Genomic DNA, 9,946 nt, shown 5'->3' with positions numbered 1-9,946 from the left:
CTGACTGTGTTTTGGGCAGCCTATCACCAGCAAAGCCAGTGACTGAAGTGCTTTCTGAGTACCTTTTCATGATTTCCTAATGGATTCAGCTTTAATAACTGATAAAATCTGGTGACATGATTTCTAACAGCATTTTCAACAGAAAGGAGTTGTTGGAATTTGTTTAAAATCTTTGTGTGTGTGTGTGAGTACTGTGAACTTTTGGGTATGGCTGTGATTTTTGATAGTCTGACGTCAGGTTGTGGGAAAGAACCGAACTAAGATTGGGAATGTTGTCAGAAAATGTTGATTAGGGAGGCTGTGGGTGCCTTTGATCCCAACCCTGCGCGGGTTGCCAGGGCTGGGAGCACAGGTGTGTGCCAGGGAAAGGTGTTCCCTGGAGCCAGGCTTGGCAGAGCTGCAGGAGCGTGGGCTCCCAAACTGAGCTATTAGGAGTAATTGCAGCATGCAGAAACCTCTCTTTAGGCAGTACTAAAACAGCTCTGAGAGTCAGCTCCAGTGCTCCTGAGACTACGTGTTCACTGTCACTTGTCCTTTATCGTGGAATCATGGAATGCTTTGGGTGGGAAGGGCCCTCAGAGCTCATCCAGTTCCACCCTCTGCCACAGGCAGGGAAACCTTCCACTAGAACAGGTTTATCCAAGCCACTCCAAACAGGCCGTGAACGCTTCCAGGGATACAGCAACCACAATGTGGAAACACTTAAAGAAATTCCAAGGTTCACTGGGATTAGCACTCCAAAGTGTTATAACAGAAATTGTTACAAAGAGATTTTCCTGCATGAATTCTCATACTTAACTTGGCTGCTGCTATTTTTCATGGTTATGGTGGGCACAGGAGCAGCTTCCTTTCCTCTCGCTTTTTGTTACAGGCACAGTGAGTCAGAGTTTTCTTTTCTCATTCTTTGAGTCGGTGGTGGGCCGAGAGGGAAATCTGCTTTGTCACCTCCGTGGATCCATTTCTGTGTAGCCAGGAGTGCCAGAGCCTGGCAGGACTGTGTACAAAGGCACCAGGGGTAGCAGTGGGCTGCTCTAGCTGTACCTTGCAGATGGAAACATCGCTGAGGGTCTAAACCCTGCAGGTGTCAGAATCCTGATCCTGAGCAAATCCCCTCGGAGAACCCGGTCCACTGAATTCTGCTTCTTTTCTTGAATTTCTCTCCATACAGCCGTTTCACCCTCTTATCTTCATCAAATCTCCTGAAAATGTTGTGTTATCCTTCTGGAGATGATTCATTTTCAGATTGAGCCATAAACCCCGGGGTTTGGGGCCTTGGGAAGCGGGAGAGCTCAGAGCGCTCCCTGCCGGCCCCGCTGTTAAACACAGCCATCGACTCCAAGGCATGAAATAAAAATAAAAACCTGCCAGTTTTTGTATTAATGAACCTGTCCTTTCCTTGTACCAACCGTGTCCCAGGCCCGAGGCTTTAATTTAATTTTGAGAGTGTTTTGAGCAGTTTGTGTCACAAATCCTACTTGTTATTTCCTTGATTGCCATCAGAGGATGCCGAGCTGAATGGAGTGCCACACTGTGTGAGCCAGATAAATCCTGTCCCTGGTCCGGAGCTGTGGGACACACCACTGGAGCAGGATCACAGCATTCCCTCATGCTGGCACTGCAAACGTGTCCCACCTAAAAGAGAGAAGGAGCAGGAGACTCGGAAATGTTCCCAACAAACAGCCTAGAGCACAAATGGCTCCTTTCTGGGATTACAGACATTCTTCCTAGTTAAACTGTGCCTAAAGAAGGTATTTGATCCCAAAGTCCATTATAGCTGGCTAGTGCTGAGGGGGCTTGAGACAGTCAGCATTGGTTGATAAGAGAGAGGAGTAAAAGGGAAGGCAGAAGAGTCCTGTTGTGACTCCAAGGACAGGCGGATTTGCTTTGACTTTACAAACCCTTGTTTCCCATGGAAATAGTTTCTCTGACTCATCCCTTTCCTGCTGTGCAGAGAATTCAGTTTGGATTGTAACATGGAACAGTTTGATGTATTTTAAAATAATACCTTATTATCCAAAACGATGATGTTTTACCTGTCCTGACTCTCTTTGCAAACCAAAGTGTGAGTGTAAAGCAGCGTGACAGGATAAGAAATGTCGGTGATTTAGGAGGTGTTCAGGAAACAATGAAGCCTCTGAGACCCACCCAAGGTCTGGGACAGGGCGGCACTCCCCTGCTATGTGGCTGACCCTGTTCAGCAGCTTCCTCAGCCTTCAAACCAAACACTGAAATGCAGATTTCTAATTTTGAAATGATTGATCTATTTCACCCGTTTTCTTCCTCTGTTGAGCCCAAATAAGCTGAGTGTGGTACACCAAGTGGGGCAGGTTTAGTAACAACGCTTGAACCTTGCCTGCACCGTGCCCTTCTCCACTCAGAGTTCCACACAGCATGGAGCTGGGAATGAGCCTATGGAATAAAGGAGCACACTCCTCCATGTGGAACTTTCAGGTAAAAGACCTGAGCTCAGATTTTCCAACAGGAGGAATAATCCCAACAACTGAATGTTGGGTTAGTAGAACCTTCACAGTCCTCACTCATTTCCTGATCTAACCCTTTGCTTTAATTGAACAAGATTAGACAGACCTCTCATCCAGAAGCTGGGAAAGGGCTGCCTGGAGAGGATTCATTTCTTGTTCAGCGACTCTAAGGGAAGTGGTTTTGATTTGACAAAATTTTCATGAAATTTTCAGGTTAATTAATCCTGATTTTTCACTTCAGCTGCTGAAATGGCAAATCAACCCCTTGAAATATATGCTATGAAGAAGGGGTTCTCCCACCCCTTTCTCTTCCCCATAGGTGTCACCGTTGAGTTTAATGTGGATGTGTTTATTCCTCTCCAGGATTTTATCCAGTCATCGTATGATTTAGGATTCACATATTTCTTTGGAGACGTATTACATAATTCATGCAACCTTAATTTCTTTGTGTATCTGATTTGTTACACCTAAATGTAAATAGAATATTAATATACCAAATAGACTGCTGGACACAGAGTTTTCTTTGCAATGCAGAAAGGTAAAGCTTTATTTGAGGGATTGTTGTTCAGTAGAGAACCAAGTGCACTTCAGAGCCTTGTGTGTAAGCACAGTGGTCACAGTGATGGACAGTATGAAAAGGGAGGAGTAGATAGTTTAAGGAAAAGCCTAGTAATTATTAATTCTGATTTCATGACTAGCATTTGGAGAGCCATCTGTGCATGGGGTAGCTCACAGCGTGTGTGGGCTCCCATGGCACTGACTGGATCAGGGAAGCCAAATGTGTCGGTGGGATCTTAACACACTCTTGACTGCCCTGTGGAAAGAAAGAAGAAATCATTGCTCTGATAGGGAAACCAAGAATCTGTTTGCAGCACTGATTTTTCAAACTCATCCACTATTAAAACATCCATTTGTTAACAAAAGCATGGGAAAGGAGCTTAACTTGTCTCTGGAATTGGAGCCAAACCACTTTGAAATTAAGAGCTTTGATTGTGAATGGTTTAATCCCTGCTGCAATTGCAGATGTGGAAGTCATAGCACAAAGTTGGTATTAACAGAAAAAGGGATGAAACACAAAATGTGAAAGCCTTAAGTTTGGATGCTCTTTGGAAGATGTTTCTTGTTACTAGATTGACCATGACAGTAGGAACTAGAAGAGTGGGAAGACATACCTCCTCCTTGGGTTGCTCCTTGACACGATCTGTAAAAGGAAAGGAGTTTTAATGAAGGGAACAATAAATACATACTGACATCATGTGCAGTGCAGGAAACAGCTCAACTTTTCCTGGATCTTGCAAATATATATTTATATCTATTTTTTCATTTCAATCCCTTCAGCTGTATTTTCCTAGAAATTTTGTAAAAGCAGAGACAGCAAGAGACTGCTGCAGTATAATTCTTGTACTCTCACAGTCCAGTTGTGCTTGTTTGTCTGCTGACAGAAGGAAATTCATTACAGTTTGGTTTGGCATAGTGATTCCTCTCATGGAATTCACTCTGCACAAACAGGTCAAGAGGAACTGATTAACTCAAAACCTGTCAGTAACAATCTGCTCTATGTTTCCTTCGGTGTTTGATGTGCTTAGGAAGTTTTTGATAGACACATTTCAATGCAGATGCCATGAAAAAAAGGCACTGAATTTAAATTCAGCTACAGACAAGTAAAGTATTCCGCTCTGTCTTCTTTGAGTGCCAGGAGAGAAAAGCTTGTGATAAAATTTGTGCCCTTATTTGCAAACAGACAACATACACAAGATCCTGCTGCCCCTCCTGCAGCAGTGCCCGGTACTGCTGGATCTCCTGCTCCAGGCGCATCTTGATGCCCAGGAGCATCTTGTACTCCTGGCTCTGACTCTCCATCTCACAGCGGATGCTGGCCAGCTCCTCCTCGATACAGTTTATCTGCCCCTGGATTTGTTGGAGCATGCGGCCGTAGCGAGACTCGGTTTCTGCCAGGGAGTTTTCCAGAGAGCCTTTCTGGAAAGGCAAACACAGGAGTTGAGGAGCAGAGTTCTACGGCTCCCTGCCCGTGCCAAGGAGGGAAGGGCCCGCAGATGCTGCCCACGTACCGTGCTGAGCTGTGCCTGCAGTTCGATCTCCAGGTTCTGCATCTCGCGCCTCAGCTCGGTGAGCTGGTGGCTGCTTGTCTGGATGTCCTGGCTGCTGGAAGTGACCTGCTGATTGACTTCTTGGATCTGTGGAGTCCAACCCCAGAGGCACTTTCTGAGCCACAGCAGCTCCTCAGGGAGCAGATTTGCTGAGCGAGTGCTCACATCTCCAGGGAGCGTCTCCCTTTCAGCCAGTCCTGGTACCAGGGTGTCTGGGCTGTCCCACCCTATTCCCACTCTGGGCATTGCTACATACCTTGACCTCATACCACTGCTCCACCTCCTTGCGGTTCTTTGCAATGATCTGCTCATATTCATCTCTCAGGTCATTCAGGATCTTTGTCAAGTCTTCTCCAGGGGCAGCATTGACCTCGACGCTCACATCGCCACCAGTTTGGGACTGAAGCTGCCTCATTTCCTGCAGGGAGTCCAGAGAGAGACACAAGAGCACACACAGGTCATTTGTTGTGCTGGGGACTGTGGGCAAAGCAGTCCAAGGTACAAAGGAATGACAGTCCTATGGCATGAATACATATATATATATGATATAATGAATAAAATGAAATTGATTTCATATTTGATATGTGGTGGTGGGAGCCGTGAAGAACCAACACATTCTGTCTTTGGCTGTGCCATCTATCAGTGGATCGTACCTCCTCATGGTTTCTCTTCAGAGCAATCAGCTCATCCTTCAAGGTCTCCAGCTCAGATTCCAGTGAAGACCGAGTGGTAGTGAGACCATCCAGGATGTTTCTCAGGCCATTGATGTCAGCCTCCACGGTCTGACGGATGACCAGCTCATTCTCATACCTGTACCAAGGGAAAGCAAAGCATTGCACATTCATTTCATTACAATATGTAGGCATGATCATATCGCTCTAGACAGGGCTCCATCCACCTGATTTCATGAGTCTCATAAAATTTGTGACACGAAAGAGGCAACGTTCACAGGGAGGTACTCACTTCATTCGGAAGTCATCGGCAGTCATCTTGCTGTTATCAATGTCCAGAATCATTCTGTTGTTGTCCACAGTGGCAGAAATAATCTGCAAAAGGGGAAGGGGGAGAGGAGTCTTTCTCTGTTCTAGATTTGCAGGACAAGCAGAAAGGAGATACAAAGCTTTGGTAGAGTGTTACTGCTGGTCTTGGAATTGTTTTATGGAGAAGAGCAGGGACCACAGACATTTCCTGAATGGCCATGCCACAGGGACTGGTGTGTGCAAGGTTTTTCCCAAGATTTTGATGGAAGAGTATATTGATGGGGGAAAGAACAGAAGAACCTTTATGCTGGGAAATGGCCAATCCCCAATGGTTTCTGTGTGTAGGATGCACTGTGGGCTTTACCCAAATGCTCTAAGTCATCTCTTTACAAAAAATGTTGATTGTAAGGGAAGAGCTGAGTCCTTCCACCTGGTGTCTGTAGGAGAGGGACAGGGACAAAGGGAGCTCAGGCCCTGCCGTCCCGGTGCTTTGGCTTTGCACTCCATCCAGCTGATCTGGGTGGGAGCAGAGGGAAGCAGTGCAAGGCACACGTGGCTGGTTTGGAGCCACCTGCACAACGTGGGATGAACATTGCGTGAGGCAGCGTGCCTGTGGCTGCTGGAGCTCCTGGTGCCTGGGGCTGTGCCCTGCTGCCTGTGGGCTGCTGTGAGGCTTTGCTCAGCCAGGGGATGGGAGGTGCAGCTCAGCAGGTTTGTGCCTGCGGTGCCACCGCAGCACGGCCGTCCTGCGGGCGGTAGAGCCCAGTGCTGGGGATGGAGGGAGGAGGAAGAAGCAAGAAGGAAAGAGGAAGGTCTTAGAGGAGAGAGAAGCATGCGGGAGATGGAGCCACGTGTGCCAGGAAGATCCTACCTGATTCTGGAGTTGTTCAATGGTCTGGTAGTAGGAGCTGTAGTCCTTGGAAACATTGGGAGCTTGTTTCCTGTACCATTCCCGGATGTGGTGCTCAAGCTGAGCGTTCTCTTCCTCCAGCCTTCGCACCTTCTCCAGGTAAGCCGCCAGGCGGTCGTTGAGGTTCTGCATGGTGACCTTCTCATTGCCGCTGAGCAGCAGGTCCCCCCCAGGGCCGCAGCTGCCCGCAAAGCCCCCGCCAAAGCCCCCGGCCAGGCTGCCCATGCTCAGGCCGCCCCCGTAGCCCCCGCAGGCTGCCCTGCCGTAGCTGCCACCGCCGATCACGGAGGAGGCGTAGCGCCGGCAGGACACGGAGGAGCTGCGGCCGCTGCTGCCACCACCGCAGGCGCCTCCACCTCCTCCTCCGCTCCTGTACGAGGTGCTGGAGGATCTCTTGATGCTGCAGCTCATGGTGAAGGGATCAGATATCCAGCCCCAGATGCAAAGCTGTGCACAGCGAGATAGAGGAAATCAAAGTGAGCAGGTCGTCCTTGCTGGTGGCTATTTATACCTGCCCGGGTGGGTGTCACCTGCTAGGCAGTCCAGCTTCCCATGGGCTTTGCCAGCCATGGTGCTCATGCTGAAAGTGATGTGCTAAGGGGAATTTCTTTTGGGGCTTGGGACAGCCCTCCCCCCAGGTTCTGTGTTTGCATGCTGATTCACACCAAGCCTGCACTGCAATTTCGGGTGGGTGGCTGTGTGTTAGATTTTTTTGGAGATAGTTTGTTGCTGGCTACTTAGTGAGTGAGACTCATTTTAATAGTTGTTCTTTGTTCTTTGGAGTAACTTCTTTTTGTCCTGAAAACAGGTGGTGAAAGCACCACCTACCTAATCACTCTGCTTTAATTTCAGATTTGGAGAAGTATGAACTCAGGCACCCTTTGCAAGAGGCTGGTTCAAATCAGCCTGTGGAACTGCCCTGGAAACAGAATCTCTAAGAATTTGGGTGCTTCCCTTAGAAGAGAAAGCTCAATGTGGGCCCTGTCTCTCAGGGTACTTAATGGTAAATCACTGTAGAATGGGCTTAACAGCAGCAATATTATTTCTGTTCTTACCAAACTCATGTGGTATCACTTCCAGGAAATGCTCTTGTCTCATGAGCATGCGAGCATGCAGTGATGGCATTTTAAAGCTGTGAGATTCTAAACATTTTTTGTGCAAATTTACGATCACTCAGATGTTATCTTAAACTAAAATATGTACATGAAATCTATATGGCTGCATTGGCTGTATCCTGGGAGAGGAAAGAAAGGATTTGGCTTGGCCAGATGGAGGCTGAGATTGTTATCAGCTGGCTCTTGAGGAAGGAGGTACCAGGGCTGTTTGAAATACAGAACCATCCTGTTGTACATGTAGGAATGGTCACAGTCTGGATTTAAGTCTGTTTGGAAAGTAAAAGGAAATTTTTAACTGTGGGAGGCAGAAGAGTCTTGAAGAGTTTGCATTGCAGGAGCTGTGGATGGGAGAGTTTCAAGTCTTGGTCAACTGATGTTGGGGATTTTATCCTTGTATAACAGAGGTAGCTGTGATGACCCTCTAGATCCCCCTTACCTTTGGTCTTTTGTCCCTTGGTGCAGAAGAACTGCACCATTTCTATAAGGGGGAAGATTGTCATAAGCCCTTCTATGGAAATTTTACCTTTAAATAACTTTTGGAAAATGTGAATTTTAAGCCTGAAAGACAAGGGACCTCATTATGTGAGGGTTGAACTTTGATGGAAATCCATCTCTACTGGAGGTTATTACCCATTTGTTCTGTTGTTGGTTTCTCCATTTGTGCTGTTACTTACACACACCCTGCAGTTGTGGCTCAAGCAGCATTTTTTTTTTCTTAGCCACAATGATTATGAGATCCATAAAAGTTACTAATGTGTGTTATAGATGACTGAAGAATCATGGAAAACCATTGACCCTCTTTCTTGACACACCACCACCCCCATATCACAGTTAATGTAATCCTTTGAGCGGCATAATTATGATTGTTGTTTTATTGGTAGCTCTTTAATTATCCACACGTCAGTACCAAGTGCTTTGCATATGTTATTGAGACTGAGTCATCATTATTAAAAAATAAAAATTATTTTCTCACAGGGTGTGATTCCTTAGTCATATTTTCCTCATTAGATTGTTGAAATGCACTTTTATTCTCCCCTATGAGATGTTTATTGCTGATTGGTGTTAGTGCCAGAGGTGCTGATTTTATATCTCCTTCTTGGCATCATTGCATCACAACACCCGACCCAACAATTCCTGACATTTCCCAATGCTGTAATTTCATACCATCACCAGGTGCCTTTTCTCTGTCTCTGTGTTTCTTTCTTATTTTCTCAAATAGGTTTTCTAACTCTTCTAACTGCCATAACTGCATCCCAAATGTTTAATTTCTAGACTTTCTGTTCTGTAACTCAGGGGTATTTCCTTGTCTCCATGTGCATTTCTGGCCACTGTCCTGTGTCCATGGCTCATGGCCTGAGTTGCCTGTTGTGAGTGAGTTTGGACCTGCTGATTTACTTCACAAGCCAGAAGAGCCAGGACTGTTCAGGAGCCATTACCTTTCACAGTCCACAGTAATGACAGAAGGAGGTCAGACATGTTCTGCTGTAGAAGATGTTGAGGTTCCTCAGCCATTCAAAGGCGCTGTAAGAACTTTGAAATCACATCTTCCCATGGCAGACTTTCTGCTCATAGTGCACCTCATGGACCTCAGCAGGTCAGAAGTTTGTTTGAAGTAGGAGTGCTGTGAATCCTTTCCCAGCGCTGTTTACTCACCGGTGAAGTTGGATGTTGAGCCACAAACAGCCTCCAAATTGGCAGAAGAACCAAAAGCAGGCTGTGGTTTCCACAGAGGCTGTGATGGCATTACTGGGTGCATGTCTTCAATCACACGAGAGGGAGAGGACAATCCTAGATACAATTACTGGTAATTAATTGTTCTACTGTAAATGAGTCAAATGTGGTCTTGGTAAGAAGAGTGCAACTCCCAAGAGTTTCGTCAGGAACTCCATTTGTGCATTCCTCATCCGTCATCCATTGTTCTGCAGCATCGCTCAACCTGTGCATTTGTTCAGTTCATTCAGAGCTGTAGGATTCCACAATCCCCCATTCTGGGCTCATCCTTCTCTTATTCACTCCATGGGCTGGGCTCATAAACTTGCATATGTATAGACCTACAGAAAATCCTATTAAATGTGAGCTATTTTGATTCTGTACTTGATCTAAATCATTACTCATAGTCCTTCCTACCACTGAAAAAAGACAAATTTAGAGATACTTCCCAAGAGAAATTAAACACTTCCAGACGAGGGATCCTTTCCTGTTCTTTTTCTCTCAACCTTCTTCCATGTGCTCCTGTTATTGATGATGGTGACTAATTGAATTCTAAATTCCTCCCTGCCAAAGCCTTTTTTTCCTATCCTGTAGATCTGTTCAAAGCACTAAGCAAGTGTATGGATTTTCTAAGAACATGGAT

The 9,946-nt window shown here is 46.2% G+C and overlaps 1 protein-coding gene across 1 annotated transcript; it reads right to left on the bottom strand.

The window, feature by feature from the left end:
- Positions 1–2,997: 2,997 nt before the first annotated feature.
- LOC111939957 (keratin, type I cytoskeletal 42-like) lies at positions 2,998–7,101 on the bottom strand. The gene is made up of 8 exons (XM_086864671.1): positions 6,440–7,101; positions 5,552–5,634; positions 5,242–5,398; positions 4,845–5,006; positions 4,550–4,675; positions 4,231–4,457; positions 3,653–3,681; positions 2,998–3,294 (listed from the first exon to the last, which is right to left on the bottom strand). Exons 1-8 carry the CDS (start codon positions 6,887–6,889, stop codon positions 3,275–3,277), a joined length of 1,254 nt encoding a protein of 417 aa, XP_086720797.1. The 5' UTR covers positions 6,890–7,101; the 3' UTR covers positions 2,998–3,274.
- Between the last annotated feature and the right edge of the window lie 2,845 nt (positions 7,102–9,946).

Source organism: Cyanistes caeruleus, chromosome 27 (genome assembly GCF_971803275.1).
Source record: "Cyanistes caeruleus chromosome 27, bCyaCae1.hap1.1, whole genome shotgun sequence".
Classification (NCBI taxonomy): domain Eukaryota; kingdom Metazoa; phylum Chordata; class Aves; order Passeriformes; family Paridae; genus Cyanistes; species Cyanistes caeruleus.
This window is presented reverse-complemented; position numbering and strand designations above follow the sequence as displayed.

What these genes read in the sequence shown, in the direction of transcription:
- LOC111939957 (XM_086864671.1), bottom strand. Translation starts at nt 6,889, where the DNA reads ATGAGCTGCAGCATCAAGAGATCCTCCAGCACCTCGTACAGGAGCGGA. An exon ending in AGCAGTGGTATGAGGTCAAG is followed by an intron (nt 4,676 to 4,844) that starts GTATGTAGCAAT and finishes TGGACTCCACAG; the next exon opens with ATCCAAGAAGTCAATCAGCA. An exon ending in AGGAGCAACCCAAGGAGGAG is followed by an intron (nt 3,295 to 3,652) that starts GTATGTCTTCCC and finishes TTCTTTCCACAG; the next exon opens with GGCAGTCAAGAGTGTGTTAA.